Source organism: Megalobrama amblycephala, linkage group LG15 (assembly GCF_018812025.1).
Source record: "Megalobrama amblycephala isolate DHTTF-2021 linkage group LG15, ASM1881202v1, whole genome shotgun sequence".
NCBI classification, from domain to species: Eukaryota; Metazoa; Chordata; class Actinopteri; order Cypriniformes; family Xenocyprididae; genus Megalobrama; species Megalobrama amblycephala.
In genome coordinates, this window is record NC_063058.1 from 26719694 (window position 1) to 26741289 (window position 21596).

Sequence of the window (21596 nt, forward strand, 5' to 3'; positions counted from 1 at the left end):
GAGATAGAAACATTGATATGATGCTGCATGTTGCTTTATTTAAAGGCATTAACTGTGTAGTTGTTAATGCAGTGATATAGTAGTTACATTAGCTCATGCATGTGTTATTATTAGCTAGTGGCTTTCTGTAAAAGATTTCATGACAATAATAATCTGGGAAATACATATAAGGTGCTTTTTTTTTGTAAGACATTAAAGAAAGGTTAGGATTTTTTGTTTGAACAGCTTCTTTTGTTAGTCAATTTAGCTTTAATTTTTAATTAAATTTTTTGACAAGGGCAACAGGCAAACAAACCCTGTTTTACTGAAACATAAAAAGCTACTAAAAGACACCAAAAACCATAGCAAAAAATAAAAGCAAATAGTTAAAATTAAGTAAAATAATAGGACAATTCAGCTGCATAATTTATTCATGCTGTGATGTATGCTGGGTGTTTTGTACTATTGTTCCCAGCAGGCATTGCAGCATGACACATTTGATTGTCACCACTGTTGAGATTCATGTGCTGATTTTTGATGTCTTTGTGTGTCATTTTGGAGTAATAACATGATCTCATGTTGTAGTAATAGATTTTGTAATGTAAATGCTTTCTTGTTCTCTGGGGGAAAAAAATCTAAATAAAACAAGCAAAATTATCTGCCAGTGGGGTAAGTAAAAAAAACATGCAAAATATCACATGTCCTTAGGGCACGTTAGATGATTTTCAAATCTTTTCTGATTTTAAAACTGTGGGAGACCACAGACATAATGACAGTTTCAACCGTTTTTTTTTTTTGCATTATAATCCTCCAGATCGTTCAGGGGTGCAAATCGGGCTTAAAATCTTTAAGTGTGTGGCCAGCCTAAGGAGGCATGCATGAGGTGAGTGCTCTGTAAAAGAATGGGTATATGCGCAGGCGCATAGTCTATCTTTACAAAGTGACATCCCCAACTACTTGTCTGGAATGCGTAATACAATGTTTTTAGTCATTTGTGCCGATCCATGTGAATGGGGATTTTTGATAACATCATCTGTATACAAAGAAAAAACTTTTCTGTTTTTAGTACATCGTTGTCGTGTAAACACCTTTAGTGTTAGTTTTTCTCTTGCTGATGAAATTGTGTTAGCTGTGGCAAAAATAGCATGGGAAAATGTGGTCAGGTGATGTTGATGATGAAGAGGTTCTCATCATCTAGTGGTCTAATCTTACACAGAGTGTTTTTTTGATCATGTAGATGTAATGCAGTTAATTTCAACTTAATAATAGTCTGTTATAGAATGGATTGCGGCATGAAGCATATCACCATTGTTGAGATTTATATTTCTACAAAAGAGGGTCTATAGTTAGAAAGATGCTTAAGTAGTCCTTCAGCAGTCAACTTGAAGCTTTCACCTGAACACCCACTGAAGCTAAGCAGAGTTGAGCCCAGTCTATATCTGGATTGGAGATCTCTTGGTAGACTGGGTAGCTGTGGGAAAAGGTGTTAGAGAGGCTGGGTCTGATCAACCTGTGGTCTGAGTGGGTCCTAACGCCCAGTACAGTCACAATAAGCTGTACTGTATAAATGGTGTCACCCTGGAGTAAAATAGTCCATACATCACATACTGCCCAATGCCCCAGTACAGTCGTCATAAACTGTACTGAATAAAGGGTTAAAATAAACCCCAGAAACAAAACCAACCGTCACTGCAATCTAGAAGGGGAACAGAACCAACCATCAAATCTTGTAACTAAACCAAACCAAATGTCTTTGAAATCTCGTAAAAGCACAAAGAAACAAAACTGACCATCATTGAAATCTCATCACAAAACAAAACCAACAGTTTGAAGCGTTTCAAACTTGACTATCATTGAAATCTCATAACGGAATAAAACTGACCATCATTGAAAACTCATAATGAAACAAAAATGATAGTCATCGAAGACTCGTAAAGGAACAAAACTGACTGCTATTGAGATCTACTAAAAAAACGACCATCATTGAAATCTTGTAACGAAACAAAACCAATTATCTTTGAAATATTGTAAAAGAACAAAGAGACAAAACCGACCATCATTGAAATCTCATAACCAAATAAAATTGACCATCATTGAAAACTTGCAATGGAACAAAACCAACTGTCATTAAAATCTCATAAAAGAACAAAACATACTGTATTGAGATCTTGTAACTGAAAAAAACTGACTGACAATGAAAACCGACTGTTTTCATTGAAAACTGACCGTCATGGAGATTTCATAAATGAATAAAACAGACATCATTGATATCTTGAAACCGAATAAAACTGACTGTCATTGAAATCTCATAATGGAAAAAAATTGCTATTATTTAAATTTATTTAAGGAACAGAATTTGACTGTCAGTTTTGTTTCATTATGAGATTTCAATGACAGACTGTTTTGTTCCTTTGTGAGACTGAACAAAAACCGACCATCATTGAATCTCAAAAAGGAAAAACACAGACTATCATTGAAATCTCAAAGTGAAACAGAACCAACCGTCATTGAGATCTCATAACAATAAAAAGCCGTAAACCATTGAGATCTTGTAAAGGAACAAAACTGACTGTCATTGAGATCTAATAAAAAAACAAAACCAACCATCATTAAACTCTTGTAACGAAACAAAACTGACTGTCATTTAAATCTCATAATGGAACAAAGCTGACCATCTTTGAAATCTTGCAAAGGAACAAAACCGACCGTCACTGAAATCTTATAACGAAACAAAACCAACCGTCGTTGAAATCTCATAATAGAGCAAAGCTGATCGTCATTGAAATCTCGTACAGGAAAAAATCACTGAAATCTTGTAACCAATGAAACTGACACTGAAAACCAACCGTCATTAAAATCTTGTAACAAAACAAAATTAACTATTATTGAAATGTCATAATGGAACAAAACAGACCTTTATTGAAATCTCGTAAAGGAACATAACCGACCGTCATTGAAATCTCATAACCAAATAAAAACGATCGTCATTGAAATATTGTAACGGAACAAATCTGACCATCATTGAAATCTCATAATGGAACAAAACCAACTGTAATTAAAATCTCATAAAAGACCAAAACATACTGTATTGAGGTCTTGTAACTGAACAAAACTGACTGACAATGAAAACCGACTGTCATTGAAATCTCGTAAAGGAACGAAACTGACTGCTATTAAGATCTCCTAAAAAACTAATCTCCTAATAAAACTCTTAACAAAGCAAAACTGACTGTCTTTAAAATCTCTTAAAGGAACAAAACCAACTGTCTTTGAAATCTTGTAAAAGGAAAAAGAAACAAAACAGACCGTCATTGACATCTTGTAATGCAGGGGTGTCCAACCCTGCTCCAAAACCGACCATTATTGAAAACGAAAACAACGTAACGAAAAAAAACTGACTGTCACTAAAATCTTATAAAGGAACAAAACTGACCGTAGATCCTGTAAAGAAACAAAACTAACCGTCATTGAGATCTCTACTAATACCTACTAATAACCCAGTAGGTACACTTCCACTGTTGAAACACACACTCACTGAAATATTATGCTCTAACGGAGCATTCACGGCTGTTAGGGCCACTCTGATGCCCCTAAATAGCAACCTGATCCAATACCACCTCTGTGCCCCCATACCACCTCATTATTTTTTCTTTTTTTTTTTTAACTTATGTAAAGTCAAAGTTGTGCTCAAATTGATTGAGAGAAATATATTTTAATTGACAAAGTGTTCATTCATCACAATTTCAAAGACAATCATAGTCTGCAAGGTTACAACATGGAGCAAACATATAGCAAGACATTAGGCAAAATCAATACAAGACGTCATATTTCTGATTTATTAAAAGTATAAGATCCCTTCATTGCTCCTTTAGTTTTGGAGTGTCTGATCATCAGTCTTGTATTATGGCATCAGTAATGGTGGCATCTTTCTCCAGGTCCACAGTGATTTTCTTGCCAACCAGTTTGAAGATGTTCTCTGGTCTCATGCCGTGCGGTTCGGCCACTTTTACTGTCAGCATGTCGAAAGTTAATGTCTGACCCTTCTGCAATGGTTTCCGGGCCACCACTGACTTCCCCAACTGCAAGAAAGAACATAAACATTGATATAATGACTTTTAATCATTTTTGGGTATTAAGATCTGTCAGAATGACCGTTATATCTGACCTTGCTGTGACAGGAAGCCTCACAGGGCAGCATCTGTTTGATTGGCGAGCCCATTGCCATCTCAACCGTCCTGATGGCTTTCACCAGCTCCGCCAGCTCCGCCGGCTCCAGTGATGCTGAATGGTCACTGCCTTTCCAGCTCTTATCCAGGGTCACATGACGCTCCAGGACCTTTGCCCCAAGTGCCACAGCAGCCACAGACACATGGATGCCCGTCTCATGTCCAGAGTAGCCTATGGGAATGTCCGGAAACTCCTTCTGGAACTCCTGCGTAGGAAAAGGGAAAGAAATATTTCAAACTACTCTGCTACTACTAAAAAAATTAAACATTTTTTTCAGTATTTTATGAATATCATAAAAATGAGATAAAAGATATTTATGTCTTACAGGGATCAGGCTGAGGTTGACGTGCTCTAGTGGCAGTGGATAAGTGCTGGTGCACTGCAGGAACGTGAAATTGGGATTGTGTTTCTTGACGGTTTGGTAAACACAGCGCATGGTCTCCATAGACTGCATTCCACCAGAAATCACCATGGGACGACCTACACAAATACACCAAAAGATATGGCTTCTTCTGGGGAGAACATAAAGTAATTGTTTCAGTCATTAACACATTAAGATATGTTCACACTTGTCAATTTCTCTGCAGACTTAAATCCAGCCCAACGTGAAACTCCAGAAAATCCACACCAGGATTTCTAGGTTTCATTCGCTCTGCTCTCTGGCCAATCAGCACTGTCAATATGTAATTGCCCAGGTGCTCCAGAATAACTGATTTCAAATGCACAAGAGAAGCTACTCAGATTCAGTTCTCATTTGTGAGTCTCTGTGGATAGTGTCTGAAATGTTATAAATAGAGGAACAATGTGACCTTGGGAGTGAAGATGACAGATCTCAGTCAAAGGAGAACAAGTTTACAGCAACAACTCTCTTAAATTTGTTGGAACAGCTTCTGGTTATTTGAAATGGGTTTTACCTTTTTTGGCGGTTTTCTCCAGGTAAGGGATATTGTTGGTGTCAGCTGAGGCAACTTTGAAAAATGGCACATTGATTTCATGAAGAAATTCTACAGCCATCTGATTGAGGTAGGGAGCGGAAAAGTTATGAGATGCATATCAAACTTGGTCTCTAAGGGATATTTGCATGTTAACATGCATATATTCTCTTGCTATATATAATAAACATTGGGACCCTCTTTCATTTGTTCACCTCGTCCATCCCTGATGCAGTAAAGAAGATGCCAACTTCACTGGCGTACTGTTGCAGCTCTCTGTACTGCTGGTGACTGAACTCCAGATGGTGCTTATGTGCCCCGTAGGTCGGGCCCCAGGCGTGAGGGGACGTATAGGGACGCTCCAGAGCCTGCTTGGTGAATCTGTTTTCGATCTCGCTCTTTTGAAACTTGGCACAGTCGGCTCCACAGTCCTGAATGGAGATAAAGGGGGAAGAAGAAGTGGATTTGGTTGACAACAAACAGCATTTTTGAATGAAAAATGAGTTTCACCATATAAGAAATCTAAAAGTTAATTTGATGTGATATAATCTGTGAGTTATAGCTCAGGAGCTGTTTTAAAGAAACTTCCTCTTTAATTATTGACTTAAGATTTGTGAAAGTTCCTTAGGTGAAAAAAAAAGTACATTTCTATACTGTACTTAAAGTGCTCTATTTTCGTGCACTAATTTTGTACTTAATATACTAAAAATTCTTCTTTAGTACTTCTTAAGATAATCTTACGAACATCTAAGTGTACTCAACTGTGCTATTTTGAGACACCATGAAATATGAACTAAAATGTGCTTTTAATATATTATCTCTGTATTTAAAAAATGTATTTAGATACCACTTATAGTATATTTGAACCCATAGTGTACTACAAGTGGTAACTACATATATTTTTTAAATACAAAGATAGTATATTAAAAGCACATTTTAGTTCATATTTCATGATGTCTCAAAATAGCACAGTTGAGTACACTTAGATGTTCGTAAGATTATCTTAAGAAGTACTAAAGAAGAATTTTTAGTATATTAAGTTCAAAATTAGTGCCTGAAAATAGAGCACTTTAAGTACATTATTGAAATGTACTTTTTTTCACCTGGGTCTTCCTTTTTTTTAAGTGGTTACTAAACAGGTGGGATAGACAGGATGCTAAATTTAGGCCGGTTCACACAGAACACGTTCTTGTGGTTAAAAATATGAGACAAATGTTAGTCGAACAGAGGGAAAAATTCCAAGGTCTAGAGACGTGTTCTGAAAATGATCATCACGTTTTTTAGAACGCTGCAAATGACTCGAGCAAAGCAGTTAAAGACTTCAGCCTTGCGCATGTTTACATTGAAAAACAATGGAAAGTAGCTCAGTGAAATGGAAAAACACATTCTGTGTGAACAGCCCTGTTTCTGGATCCTGTTTCAAGGCCATTTCTTCTAAGTAGAAAATACATGTAAAATCATTGATATATATAAAAAATAATTTAACTTCACTTAAATTAGTCTTTTAAATTGTAATTTTTTATATGCAAACTGGTTTTGGGGTTCCCCTGGTCGTGCTAACATTGACATCTATATATCTCACTGCTCCCCCTCCCCCGTGGTTTGAAACATGAAAAGAACCGGCATCATCACGGTATCAGTCTTCACATCTGATAAAGCAGTACTTTACCTTGGCCATTCGGATCATTTTTTTGGCGATTTCTATGTCTCCTTGATGGTTCTGTCCAATCTCAGCGATGATAAAACAGGGGTTGGAGCCCCCGATTTTTCTTCCTGGACAAAGTTCAAACTCAGCAGACATTTTATCAGACTATTTTTTTTTTTGATTAAGAGGCTGGAGATGTGATCACAGGTGTGCTGGCATCAAGCAAAGGGGCTGGGAAGAAGGGCAGACTATAATTTAAAGAGTGACAAGTGCTCCACCCTAACCATTGCCAACCTCCTCGCACACACCCAGGGCATATATCAAATACAGTTAGTTCACGAGCAAGGACCACGCCACAACCATAAATGTTGGAGAATTATTTATTAAAGAAAGTTAGGGATGAATAGGGAGAGGATGAAGAGGAAGGGAAAAGGGAAGGTAATAAGTTAGGGATGAATAGGGAGAGAACGAGACAAGGTAGGGGGCGGCCCGATATAAGAAGGTTTTGGGAAGTCAGGTGATTGGTTGAGGCGTGGCCCCACTCCCGAACCTCAGTTAACCATTTAACTCCATTAATTGTAAAAAAAAAAATTGTAGTTAGTAATGTGATCTAGATTACTTATTTTAGGTATTGTATTCCGAATACTTTTTCATTACTTTTTAGATTACTTTTGACCTGACTCATTTATCACATTGATTGAAATAGGATAATCTTAAAAAAAATAAAAAGAGAAAGAATATATATATTCCATTCTTTGTCATCATCAACATGAAGTGCATTAAATATTACATTATGTCAGGGTTTCCCAGACTGGAACTGCAGTGGTATGTGAGTTTAATGAAAAGTAATAAAGTAATTAAATCATAAATAATAAATATAATCAATTAATATTTTAAAAATAAAAACAACCAAAATAAAACATTTACTAAAAAAAGATTTAAAAATATTTGTGACCATTAAGTGTCATCAGAGAACTGTGAACTTTTTATTATTATTTATTATTGGCTTAATTTTATTGTTGATCTAACTTGTTAACTTGTGAAATGATTTCTGTAAATGCAGCATACTCTCAGTTTTCAGTCACATTTCAATTCAATTTATTTGTAAAGCGCTTTTCACGATACATATCGTTCAAAGCAGCTTTACAGAGAATGCATGTCAACATTACAATTTAGAGAATGCACTTAGCTAATAATGTAATAATTTAGGCAAATTAATTTACAATCACTGTTAGCAGATTAATTGAAGGTAGAAGCAATGAGCTCCTGGAAATAATGAATTACATATTAACAATAATTAGGATATATAGAAATTTGGGTATGTGCATGCTGATCCAGATATTGTGTCATCTGAGTCCTCGCAGGAGTTGGCTCCGTCTCTTCATAGGTGTTGGTCATCTGAGGTCTTCTTAAGAGGCTGGATCCAAACTGAAGCTCATGTACTCTCTAGTCAGGTAAAACAGAAAAGCAAATGGAGAATAATTAGCGTAGCTGCTGTTCATAACATTAAGCAAAGATAGTCATGTGCAATTGATCTGATATGAGATGCATTATGTGAATGCTTGGCTAAAGAGATGCATCTTTAATCTAGATTTAAACTGGGTGAGCGAGTCTGAGCCCCGAACATTATCAGGAAGGCAATTCCAGAGTTTCGGAGCCAAATGTGAAAACGCTCTCCCTCCTTTAGTGGACTTAGATATCCTAGGTACAACCAGAAGCCCAGAGTTTTGTGATCTTAAAGAGCATGAAGGATTGTAGGGCAATAGAAGATCGGTTAAGTACACGGAGCCAAGTCATTTAGAGCCTTATAGGTCAGTATAACTGATAAGGAACTTAATAGGTAACCAGTGTAGAGATGATAAAAACTGGTGTTATATGAACATATTTTCTTGACCTGTTAAGAACTCTAGCAGCTGCATTTTAGACTAATTGTAGCTTGTTTATTGAGGAAGCAGGACAACCAGCTAATAATGCATTACAGTAATCTAGTTGAGACGTCATGAATGCATGAACTAATTTTTCTGTATCAGAAACAGATAACATATTCCATATCTTAGCAATGTTTGAGGTGGAAGAAGGCTGTTTTTATAACATATGAAATATGATTTTTGAAGGACATTGCTCTCTAATATAACACCCAGGTCTTTAACTGTCGAGGATGGAGTAACAGTACATCTGTTACAGTTGGTAGCAAACACCAGGCGAAACGAAGGAGAGTTGAAAAATACAGGCTTTAATGATAACACGTAGAACGAACACAACCTTACACAGACGAGAACGGACGAGGAATGAGGGTGAACACAGGGCGTATATACATGTAGCAAACAAAGGGAGCTTAACAAGGTGATGGGATAATTGGACACAGGTGAAACAGATGTACTAATGAACAGAACGGGGAAACTAGGTCACAGGGGAAAACGGAAACATGAGGCTTTGTAACAACATCCTTCTAAATGCAGATTGTAGTCTGAGAGATTCTGTGTACAGGTTTTTGGCCCAATAAGTAATACTTCAATCTTATCTGAATTTAATAGAAGAAATAAATAGACGGTCTGATAGATACGACCTAAACCACCGTAATGCCTGGCCTTGTATACCAGTGTAATTTTGTAGTCGATCTAGGAGTATTTTATGATCTAGTGTCGAACCCAGCACTGAGATCAAGCAACACTAGTATTGAGATACAGCCTTGGTCAGAAGCTAGAAGTAAGTCATTTGTAATTTTAACAAGCGCAGTTTCTGTGCTATGATGAGGCCTGAATCCATAGATTTTTTTGCAAGGAGCACAATTTGACCGACACAATTTTTTCTAGTATTTTAGACATAAATGGAAGATTTGAAATGGGTCTGTAATTTGCTAATACAGTGGTTACGGAAAGTATTCAGACCCCCTTAAATTTTCACTCTTTGTTATATTGCAGCCATTTGCTAAAATCATTTAAGTTAATTTTTTGTCCTCATTAATGTACACACAACTCCCCATATTGACAGAAAGACACAGAATTGTTGACATTTTTGCAGATTTATTAAAAAAGAAAAAACTGAAATATCACATGGTCCTAAGTATTCAGACCCTTTGCTCAGTATTTAGTAGAAGCACCCTTTTGATCTAATACAGCCATGAGTCTTTTTGGGAAAGATGCAACAAGTTTTTCACACCTGGATTTGGGGATCCTCTGCCATTCCTCCTTGCAGATCCTCTCCAGTTCTGTCAGGTTGGATGGTAAACATTGGTGGACAGCCATTTTTAGGTCTCTCCAGAGATGCTCAATTGGGTTTAAGTCAGGGCTCTGGCTGGGCCATTCAAGAACAGTCACGGAGTTGTTGTGAAGCCACTCCTTCGTTATTTTAGCTGTGTGCTTAGGGTCATTGTCTTGTTGGAAGGTAAACCTTCGGCCCAGTATGAGGTCCTGAGAACTCTGGAGAAGGTTTTCATCCAGGATATCCCTGTACTTGGCCGCATTCATCTTTCCCTCGATTGCAACCAGTCGTCCTGTCCCTGCAGCTGAAAAACACCCCCACAGCATGATGCTGCCACCACCATGCTTCATTGTTGGGACTGTATTGGACAGGTGATGAGCAGTGCCTGGTTTTCTCCACACATACCGCTTAGAATTAAGGCCAAAAAGTTCTATCTTGGTCTCATCAGACCAGAGAATCTTATTTCTCACCATCTTGGCAAACTCCATGCGGGCTTTCATGTGTCTTGCACTGAGGAGAGGCTTCCGTCGGGCCACTCTGCCATAAAGCCCCGACTGGTGGAGGGCTGCAGTGATGGTTGACTTTCTACAACTTTCTCCCATCTCCCGACTGCATCTCTGGAGCTCAGCCACAGTGATCTTTGGGTTCTTCTTTACCTCTCTCACCAAGGCTCTTCTCCCCCGATAGCTCAGTTTGGCTGGATGGCCAGCTCTAGGAAGGGTTCTGGTCGTCCCAAACGTCTTCCATTTAAGGATTATGGAGGCCACTGTGCTCTTAGGAACCTTAAGTGCAGCAGAAATTTTTTTGTAAACTTGGCCAGATCTGTGCCTCGCCACAAATCTGTCTCTGAGCTCTTCAGGCAGTTCCTTTGACCTCATGATTCTCATTTGCTCTGACATGCACTGTGAGCTGTAAGGTCTTATATAGACAGGTGTGTGGCTTTCCTAATCAAGTCCAATCAGTATAATCAAACACAGCTGGACTCAAATGAAGGTGTAGAACCATCTCAAGGATGATCAGAAGAAATGGACAGCACTTGAGTTAAATATATGAGTGTCACAGCAAAGGGTCTGAATACTTAGGACCATGTGATATTTCAGTTTTTCTTTTTTAATAAATCTGCAAAAATGTCAACAATTCTGTGTTTTTCTGTCAATATGGGGTGCTGTGTGTACATTAATGAGGAAAAAAAAAGAACTTAAATGATTTTAGCAAATGGCTGCAATATAACAAAGAGTGAAAAATTTAAGGGGGTCTGAATACTTTCCGTACCCACTGTATATTTGGATCTAATTGTGGTGCAAATCTGTGTGTGCAATTCCACACCTTCTGAACGTATATAAGCAGTATAGGCTTTTATAGAAAAGAAAATTTAAAATATAGCAAAGAAGTTGAATCAAGGAATCATGAACAAATTACTGCCATCGTGAGAATTACATGTAATCATGTAATCAATAGAAAAGTAACTGTAGTCTGATTAAAAGTATTTTAAAATGCAATACAATCTAATTACAAGTACTTAATTTTTGGAATCTAATCTATTTAAGATTACATGTAATCAGATACTACACTGTAAAATTTATTTTTATGATTTATCACAACACGTTTTATTTTGTCAAAACAACTTCCATGATTAATGTGGTTCAGATAACATAATATTTTGAGTTTCTGTTGATTAAACTAATTGCCTTCACTGTATTAGCCTAACTCAAATTTTTAATTTCAATGAATTCAAATTTTTAAGGCAACCAGGTAACTTTTTTTTAAGTTAAACCAACAGTTTTACAGTGTACAGAGCACTGCCTCTTATTGAATTTTGAACACATAAGGCTATTAGCCTATATATTATCAGCAAACTATTAAAGTACACATGAAATCAAAATTGACCTTTATTTAGTTTGTTAGCTCAAATTGCTAGTTTTGTGGTGAACAATTCATCCGTGCAAGTCAATCCACACAAAAAAATAGTTTGGCTTCGTAATCTTTAATCAAAATCTGAAAATGCTCCTCCCCTCTGCAACGGTGCCCCTTCTCTAATGACATCAGTTTGACGGCTTGGGTTGAAATCGCTTAAACCACTCCCCTCCAACGGTTAGTCTGCTGTGAGCGAGAGATGGAGAGGAGGAGCGCTAAAGTAAAACCCTGCCCTCTATTCAATATTCCATTTCACGTGGAAATACGTCACAGCACTGGAGAAAAGACGTTTGCAACTTACGGTTCACGCGGACTTTAAGCAGTGCCACATCAACGCCATTACAGAAATGCCAATAAAGTACCTTCAAAGTCCATTTTATCGATAGAGCCATAAATTATTTATTACTTTACAATGGAAGTTATCAGGTCAGATTAGAGTATACGAGAAGGAACTTAATATATAAAACATTAGACCATTTTGTGAGAAATGAAGTTGTGAGAAGCCACATTTCTGAAATAGCCTACAAAAGGCACACTTATTAGAAATAAATTTACCATTGTGAGATCAAAATGGCTTTTTTATTATGAAAAAAGGGATCCAATGGAAACTGGCCTAAAACTTGCTACACTGCAAAAAAAAAATCAAAACAAAAAACTTTTTTTTATGTGAAACTTTTATTTTGAAAGCTTTTCACACTTCTGTCAGACAAAAAAACGTGCTGTCCTGATTCAGTATCTGTGGTCAGATAAGATGTTGTCAGGGTATGTAAGTGTCATTATTCTAATGTTAATTTCGTAACTTAATAATCTCACCTCAGAAAAAGACTTTCCTGTCCTGTCAGCTGTTATGCTGTGCTCATAGCGTGCACACAATTGCGCACGCAAATGCGGCAGCGTGCGCTGAGTATTAGCTACTTCATTATAAATAAAGTGCAAAAGAAGCTACTAGCATGCAATATCGTGAAATTACCAAAAAGTACCAATAAATTACATTACTACTGGTACTTCGTGTGTTAGCTGGGAAGGATTTGCCTGCAGGTATGTTCATTCTATTCATCAGGGGCAGTTTCCGTAGCTTATGTTAGAATTGTTTATTTACCATGGGAACTGTAGTTTCCATAACCCCAAAATGCCACTTTATTTTCTCTGTGTTATTTTTTATATTTGTATATACCAACTTTATTTTATTAACAAATTAATCTAGTTTGGGACAGCTATTTAATAGCCTGATTTTATTTAACATTTATATTTAACCTAACATTTTGTTTTAGGTAAAATCCCTAAAAAAAAAAAAAAAAAAGGGTCATGGCTTATTGGCCATGGTAAAATGTAGGTGGAAAATGTGGTGGAATTAGACCCTATACAACTAATATTTTCTTCTCAAGTATGTTGATTTAAAATGTTTAGATATTTATACTGAAACAAACAAACAAAAACAAGTAGACAAAAAAGACACGTATATTTTCTTACTTTATATTTATTTTGTAGTGTAGTGCCATAAGTCTACTATTTGACACATTTTATAGTGTATTAAACATAAATCATATCAAAAACCATATGCCTATTGAGGTTAAGGTCCACTCAAAACAAACAAACCTTATTTTACGTTGGGTGGGGTGACAGGGATGTGTTTTAGAGAAGCTCAAACATCTGTTTAAATACAAATTAAATTATTGTGGATCAAACTTTCAAAGTCAGCATAATTTTATGGGCTCATCTCTTCTATAATTACCATAATTACGATTAACATTAGGTTATAGCTAGTATTCCTACTGTTGTAAATGAAACTGTACTTTACACGTCTTAGTAGGCAAATAAAGCAGCAACATTTGCATGCAAATAACTGCCAGTGACAGTACTCACAGTACCAATTCAAACACTGGAACTGATATTATTATTATTAGGCTATTTTTCTGCCCTAAAAATGTCAGCTCACATTGGGAAAAATATGGGAGGGCATCTGCCCCCCATTGGCCCCCTTGCAACATTATAGTCCAACATTCCCAATTTTTCTGATGCATGTCCTTAATTTAATTTCATATGTTGGTAATAATTCAGTGTTTATAAGCCTTTTAAAAAATTTTAACCCAAACTGACTTGGGTTTCTAGAGAGCAAAGGTTTTGTGAAAAAAGTGGAAGACTTAAACACAAAGTGTGTAAAAACTGTTAAAAAGATTTGATGATCACTGATAGTATTTAATTCTGTGTTTCAGCTTTAATGTCCTTTTTTTTTTTTTTTTTTTTTTACAAAGCAGCTGATATTGCCATAGAAACTAGTGGACTGCCGACTCGCTTTCACCCCAAAATGACTGAAACGCAGGGCCGGTGTTCCAATGGAACGTTCTATTGAGTGTCACTTCTTGTTAGTGTATATTCTTTGGTTGAGCTCTTGACCCTTGACTTTTTAATATTACATTTTATTTGGCTGTTGTAACTGAGTTATAACAGTCAGACAAGCAAAGAGAAAAGATGGTCAGGTGGTGTTGGTTGGTCTCTAAATTAAAGACTTTTTTTTTTTAATCAGAACAACTTTTAAGAAATCCTTCAGATTATATTGAAAAAGCTGATCTTCTGCTGTAGAATCACAGTGCTGCTGTAATCAATAATGTAAATCTAACTCAGAGATTGGGCTCTAAATGAGTTCAGTGATTCAGATCAAACAATGATTATGTGAAAATATAACCAACACCACCTGATTTATTAATTATAAAAAGATCAGAAAGTTTAATAAACACCTTTTATTTGAAAAAGATTTTTTTTGCATCAATTCAATGCATCCTTGCTGAAAGTATCAGTTTCTTTAAAACAAATCTTAATGACCCCAAACTTTTGAAAAGTAGAATATACATGCACACATACATAAACAGAATCACACCTTAAACATTACAGATTAATTTTAGCTGTGTCCTTCCTGATGTCCTCTGACTAGCAAAAATGTGTAGTTATTGGAAAACTCCTGATGCACAACACTGTCCTTGATGACACTGATATGAAGACATCTCCCTTTCATACAGAAGAAGATTAAACAAACCATAAAATGGTGTGCAACAAGTAAATGTGTATTGCATAGGAATAAATGGTAAATAAACAGAGAGAGAGAGAGATCAAGTGAAGAGATAAACTGGAATGCAGTTGTGTTTTTGTTAAAAGACACGCACAGGTGTTTTATTCAAATTAGATCTGATGTCATGTTATCACAGCGACACAAACTGACTGTTTAAAACAGAAACGTTCTAAAAATGAGCCCTGTCAATGCGATTCTGGTGCACCTGTGACGTGCTCTTTTTCTCCAGCGTCAGAATGTACTCGGCAAACTCCCGAATGGCTCCGTGGCCACTGGGTCTCTGGCAGATGTATTTAGCTGCAATGAGATCAGCCACAGGTGCGTCACATGGGACGCCGTTCAGCCCCACCTGAGACAGGACATCTACATCTTCAGCTTCTGAACCTGTGAGGGAAAACATCTCAGACTGCTCAATAAACCTTTGATTATTTTGCATGTGGTTCCAGGTTTATTTACACCATTCATTTGGACCTTTGCATCTCTCATATCAACATGACACACTTACCCATGAAGGCCACCTCGTCCCACCGCAGATTTTTCTCTCTCATCAGCCGCTCCACCTCAAGCCCTTTCTGCTGCTCTCCAATCCTGAGGCCACATCTGGCCTGCTGGGCCACTTTCTCCAGGAGACCCCTGGACAGTGGCTCATTCACGCTGGATATGAGGATCACCTAATGAAAATTATGAAACATGGAAATCAAAATGACCCCGTTTATTTTCTTAATACATGTTCTTCTGATCTTAATGTTGCATGCTACTGAAAATAATAGATGTATGAATAAATAAAATGGATTGTGAATGTGTGTTCATAGGTGTTCCTACACAATAGAAAAAAAGTGAAATTAACTGCAGCTGTAGTTACCAGAACTTGACTTTATGGGACTTAAAGGCACAATATGTAATTTTTCGCCGCTAGAGGTCGCCTATTTAAAACAAAGGTGTAGCTTGATGACGTGGAGATTGAGTGCTGAATCATGGGAGGATTTTCCCACGGAATTGGGCTATTTTAACACTGTTGCTACAGGTTGATTTTTATGTCCGCAAGTAGAAGTGACCCCAAATAATATGATATTTAGCCCTTGGAATGTGAATTTTACCAGGGGAATCCCGCCAAAAACGCAGATTTTACCCCCAGAACACGATTTTTACTGGGGGACCCTTCCGTGAAACGTGATTGGGCTAGTTTTGAGTAGCAATTGGGTGGGTTTTGTTGTGGAAACCTGGTACTGGTATGACGTCACTAGGCGATGCACGGACATGGTCCCTGTCTTGGTTCAAATGGCTTATTTTCTCTGGATTTCTCCGAAGCAGTGGTTAGGAGCTTCGTTATGTGATAAGTGTTTCAAAATTTCAATGGTTCACCACTGGGGGGCGTGACTTTGGCAGTTTGATACACGCTCCGAACCACTGATTCAAAACAAAAGCTTCGTAAAGCAGTGTTTTGAAATCGCCCATCACTAGATATTGTATTCAAAAAGTATTCTTGTCGCTTCATAACATTAAGGTTGAACCACTGTAGTCACATGATCTGTTTTAAATATGTCTTTAGTAGCTTTCTGGGCAATGAAAGTGTTAATTGTCTTGCTGGCTATGGAGGCCTCACTGAGCCATCGGATTTTATTTATCATCTTAATTTGTGTTCCGAAGATGAACGAAGGTGTGGAACGACGTGAGGGTGAGTAATTAATGACAGCATTTTCATTTTTGGGTGTAACTAACCCTTTAAACATTCTTGGAAACATCTGAGATAATGTAACTACACAAGTCAACAAAATGTTTAACACTGTTCTAGTGGTTTCTGGATATTTTAATCCAAAAATCTTACATATTGTGCCATTAAATGTTACCGTTAAAATTAGCATTTTTTAAATTTATTTTTTATTACAGTGTATAGGTACTATGCCCCATTATTTGTGCCAGCCTACATGACTGCACCTCTATATCTTCTCTCTGCAGCATCTGTATGCCTGCCACGTCTCGAGCATTGATGGCCACAAGGTCCTCTCCCGAAACCGATGTGTAAATCTGACAATTCGTCAAACAGCCAGACACATTACACAGAAACAGCCTGATCGCCGCTTTCTCCTCTTGGCCGAAGTAGCCAAACCTGCAGAAAAGAGCTGCATTTATTTCTTCATTATTGTGTTTTGTCCAGCAGCCACAGAGTTTGTTGAAATATCCCACCTCAGAACCCTCTGCTCAGCGACAGGCCAGTCGATGTCCACGTCGATATCAACGCTGTGCTCAGGCAGCATCTCATAGTAAGCGATCTTGTCCAACTAAAACAAACAGAACAGATCAAAATATCTGAAGCAGAGCATTTGAGGTCATGAGCTCTCATGGGTCATGTTGATTTCTCAATTTACAAAATGTTTTTGTCCCATTAAAGCTGATGGGAAGTATTTGTGAACATCTTGACATTTGACTTTTGTACTTTATTTTAGTTTGTTTCACACACAAAGAAATAATTTAAATTTGATTATATTAAATTATTCTAATTTCCATGACTGAGAAGTGAAGGAACAGGTTTGTCACCATAGTTTGATAATGACTCACCTGTTCAAGGCCGTTTTCCAGGGCTTTTCTCGTATAAAAATAGAAAGAGCCATTTTCATAGAGTTCCCCACACCAGTCTTGGCGTCGAGGTCTGTGCGCCACATCGATGTTCAGAGGAGTCGGATTCTTACTCCCTAATTACAGTGAAAAACGTTCGGATGTAGTTCCTGCTATTATCATAGCCACAGGGTTAGGTGCCACAGATCCAAGATATGAGATCAAAGCATATTAATGTGACCTACTTTTGTTTTTTACAATATGATTTTAAGTGAGTGTCATAAACATCAATTGAAAAGTCCTTAGATGACAAATTTATACAAAGCAAAAATCTGCAGTTGTTTTCTTTATGGGGTTTGTGAGATGTTTGTACCTTTCTCGTTCACCTCCTCCCACCGAAACTGGTGTCTGCGCACCACTGAAAACACGTAGTCACAACCCTGTTCGGTGATCATCTGCAGGGCTTCTCTGATGTGATGAGGGTGCAGGCATGGAGACGTAGCCTGAATATGACAGACGATGTCCACCTCTGAAATACAGAGAAAATAAATGATAAACACAATAAAGCTGCAGGCCTTTCTGGGTCTTAAATTGTTTTTAATAAAGGCTTAAATATTTGACTTCTTTTAATTGTTTGTAATTGCTCTATATTCCAGTTCTCCCTCTTTAATTTACACAAATTCATACTGCTTACTAATAAAACATCTCAACATTTCGACAATATGTTAAATATAATTTTCTGTTATAATTAATAATTTTTGCTTCCTAAAATATTTAACGTTACATATATTTACATATAAAACTACATTCAAAGGAATGTACATGAATTTCATTGTTAAATATACTATAAAAGTTAGCAGGTTTTTAAGCACTGTAATATTCTTTTTCTGTTCAAATTATAAAAAATATATAGTTTCCATGTCAATTCATATATATATATATATATATATATATATATATACACACACATATAGGATATATATCCTACACATACATCACATGAAAAAAATACTATAGTAATTTATTGTAAATATAGAGTTTTTGAACCATACTATAGTAAAGTACTTTAATTAATTTGTTGTGCTAATTCTATAGTTGTTGTGGTAATATAACAAATAGTAATATAAACAAATTACATTACCCAATACTGTACTAAGTTTTCAACAACTATAGGGCATATTATACTACAATATACACTACAGTTTATTGCAGTAAAAACTAAAGTAGCCTATACTATTTATTACAGTTGATCAGTTCACTATAGTTAATGCTGTAGCATTCATTAATAAAGTGTTGTAAATACTCTAATATATACAGTAGCTTATATTTACTATATTTTACTATAGTATTTTTAACTGAAATACAAAATCTCATCTATATGTTAGCAAGTCAGATCTTTTTTTTTGTTTGTTTGTTTTGTTTGCGAGGCATAAATGATGAAGGTCTGTCTCACCGGGTCTCAGTCGGATGAACTCCTGGATAGTCTCCAGAGAGCTGGAAGAATCTTTGGAAACTTCAGGACTGCGGCGATGAACTTTCGCGCCCCAGACTTTTGCGACCCGCTCAATTTCATCGTGATCCGTGGAAACCCACACGCTGCCACACATAACACCAGTCATTAAAGACAAGAATTAAGACTAAAAGGCTATTTTAATCTTAGCTAGAAGATGGAAGCTCGCCGCGGAATAAAAAACATAAAAATGCATCCTATTTGCGACATTGAAAAAATTTGCTTTTTTCCCCCGACTTATTTTTGTATTTTTTTTTTTTTGTATTTTTTTTTTTTCGCTGAAATAGGCTACAATTAAAAATGTAAGAATTGTGAGAAATAAACTCGTAATTGCTGGAAGTAGTTAGAATTTTGAGATTAGCGTTTTATATCGTTTATTCCGTGGAGGAAACAAGATTCCATATTAAAAAGAATAAATTCAGGATCAAATTCTGTCCTTGCTAAAAACAGCCTAATTGTAGCCTAATTTTGAGCTTTAAATACGACCACAAACTTATATCCACCACAAACGTTTCAGTTTGTTTCATACACATATATTGAACAACAAAAAACATATTAAAGTCATATTAAACAATTAAGAAAATATAAAGCGTAGTTGCCTGTCAGCGACTCCTGAATCCAAGGCAGCTCTCAGGACCCATCCGATGAGAGGAACACCGGCCAGATTCTTGATGTTCTTCAAAGGGATTCCTTTACTGCCACCCCGGGCCAGAATCAGAGCCGCCCGGTGAGGGTGTCCAGAGGACGAACAACACGAACCCACCTGTGAGCACCTGTTGCTCTCCATCGCCGCAGTGAGGGAACAGAGAAGAGGAAGCGGATTGGACACACCTTTATGAGAATAATTTCATTTATTCGTTATATTATTAGTCTGATAGATTTAAAAGCATATGTCTAACGATCAGAGGCGTTTTACGGGGCTTCCTCTATAACAAATAGAAAGTCCTTATCTGTCAGATAATCATCATGAGCCGAGTACTACTTTTAAGTCTCTCGTATCACTCCGCGATCTCTGACTCCTTTAGGTTATATCAGAGACGTACGTTACAATGTTTCTTCTGTTTTAAAACACTCACAGACAGTGGACATAAAACTTTTGATAGATGTATAGAAGCTGAAGAGTAGCATATCAAGTTATAATCAAATAAAACATATCGAGGAAGAACAATAAACCTGTAGTAAGTGACTCAAGGAGTGGAATGAGAACTTAAAAAATTAAGACATGAAGTAACTTGAATTGTTGTATAATCATAGGTCTACTAATAATCGATTTTAATGGTTTAGTTAATTAATAATACTATATATAAACTAATTTTGTAATTGCTGCCGTGTTCATTCTAATAATGTATTATTAATGACTATTTTTCTTAGCGGAATCTTTAAGATATTTTTGTTACACATCATCATTTATGTTTACAAAGTCCCCTAATAGATGCATGCTCAAATAACATACAAATGTTTAATTATAAATCTCATCATTTTGAACAATTGTGTTCATCATATAAATCTAAGTAACAACAGATTTAAGGAAAATGTTATATGTTCTGTTAAAAGATGTTATGGTTATTTTCTTTTCTGTCAAGACATTTTGTATAACACTGTACAAAAAATAATGGAAAATGTAGTGTTACGAACCTCCCAGTTTGTCTAGGGTAGGAGGATGTAAGAATTATTGTTAATAAATTAAAAATTATAAATGAAATAAAAATGACTGATGGTCACTTAAATCCCCTGATCCAGAAAATCCACAAACACCAAATTAAGCAAAAATTACTTAATTTATTTAATAACAATTCAAAAATAACCTCAACAAATAGAAAGAAAGAAACAAAGGAAGCAAATCTTTAGGAGAGGGCCAGGCCAACGTAAAACTTGACAAGGGAAGCATTAAATAACCCAAAAGAAAACAAATAAAACAACAAATTCTTACCTTGCTCCCTGTTTAACATAAACATAAGCAAAATTCAAGTTTAAAGAAAATGGCACATTCTGCCTACGGCTTCCGAATTCAAAACAAAGTATTTACGCGCAAAGTAAGAATTGTTGGTGAATATAACCTATTAAAAACAAATATACACTTTTGGTCAGGAGTACAATTAGTGATGGCGAGATGAAGCATTGAAGCTTTTCAGCCAAGTGGTTCACAAAAGGGTTCTCAGGCTTCATTTGCTCACAATACCACCTGGTGGTCAAAGAGTGTAAAACAAGCAGATTCATTACAGATGACCTGATGCAATCTGTGATACACTTTATTTTGCGCCACTTAAGGCTTAGAAATAACGTTGATGAAAAAATCAATTTCCACATAGACTAATACATTTATTTGGATGGAATGTGTATTTTCTGGTTTGTATATGATTGTTTAACATAACTGTGTAATAAACATATTGGCTTCAAATGAATGGGGCTATCAAATGTGTGTAAATAAATTATTTGGTCATAATAGGCAGGAGGGGCGATATTATTATTCTAAAACCACACAAATCACCTCTCCCCAAATCGCACATATATTACAAATATGCCCACTGGATATAACAGCTACTGGAAATTTTCCATTATCCTAAGGACATG

At 36.3% G+C, this 21596-nt stretch overlaps 2 protein-coding genes across 3 annotated transcripts; both read right to left on the reverse strand.

The window, feature by feature from the left end:
* Nucleotides 1-3675: 3675 nt before the first annotated feature.
* On the reverse strand, nt 3676-7005 carry LOC125248041 (sialic acid synthase-like). Its single transcript, XM_048159619.1, has 6 exons — nt 6808-7005; nt 5354-5569; nt 5121-5220; nt 4532-4686; nt 4145-4411; nt 3676-4058 (listed from the first exon to the last, which is right to left on the reverse strand). Exons 1-6 carry the CDS (start codon nt 6937-6939, stop codon nt 3870-3872), a joined length of 1059 nt encoding a protein of 352 aa, XP_048015576.1. The 5' UTR covers nt 6940-7005; the 3' UTR covers nt 3676-3869.
* Nucleotides 7006-14608: 7603 nt separating this feature from the next.
* On the reverse strand, nt 14609-21142 carry LOC125247900 (N-acylneuraminate cytidylyltransferase B-like). Of its 2 annotated transcripts, XM_048159441.1 has the most exons (10): nt 20956-21142; nt 19625-19856; nt 18969-19111; nt 17889-18044; nt 17519-17652; nt 17147-17241; nt 16898-17069; nt 15468-15633; nt 15168-15346; nt 14609-14901 (listed from the first exon to the last, which is right to left on the reverse strand). In XM_048159441.1, exons 1-10 carry the CDS (start codon nt 20978-20980, stop codon nt 14824-14826), a joined length of 1380 nt encoding a protein of 459 aa, XP_048015398.1. In that variant the 5' UTR covers nt 20981-21142; the 3' UTR covers nt 14609-14823. The 2 variants fall into 2 exon arrangements, with proteins under 2 accessions (XP_048015398.1, XP_048015399.1); XM_048159442.1 differs by lacking the exon at nt 14609-14901 and having other exon boundaries at nt 15036-15346; nt 20956-21141.
* Between the last annotated feature and the right edge of the window lie 454 nt (nt 21143-21596).

Excerpts from the sequence above, each read along its gene's own strand:
- LOC125247900 (XM_048159441.1), bottom strand. The coding sequence starts at position 20,980 with ATGTTTATGTTAAACAGGGAGCAAG. Across the intron at positions 17,653-17,888 it reads GGAGGAGGTGAACGAGAAAG|GGAGTAAGAATCCGACTCCT; the intron begins GTACAAACATCT and ends CACTGTAATTAG. Across the intron at positions 15,347-15,467 it reads GGACGAGGTGGCCTTCATGG|GTTCAGAAGCTGAAGATGTA; the intron begins GTAAGTGTGTCA and ends TTTCCCTCACAG.
- LOC125248041 (XM_048159619.1), bottom strand. The coding sequence starts at position 6,939 with ATGTCTGCTGAGTTTGAACTTTGTCCAGGAAGAAAAATCGGGGGCTCC. Across the intron at positions 5,221-5,353 it reads CTGCATCAGGGATGGACGAG|ATGGCTGTAGAATTTCTTCA; the intron begins GTGAACAAATGA and ends TACCTCAATCAG. Across the intron at positions 4,059-4,144 it reads AGGCTTCCTGTCACAGCAAG|TTGGGGAAGTCAGTGGTGGC; the intron begins GTCAGATATAAC and ends TCTTTCTTGCAG.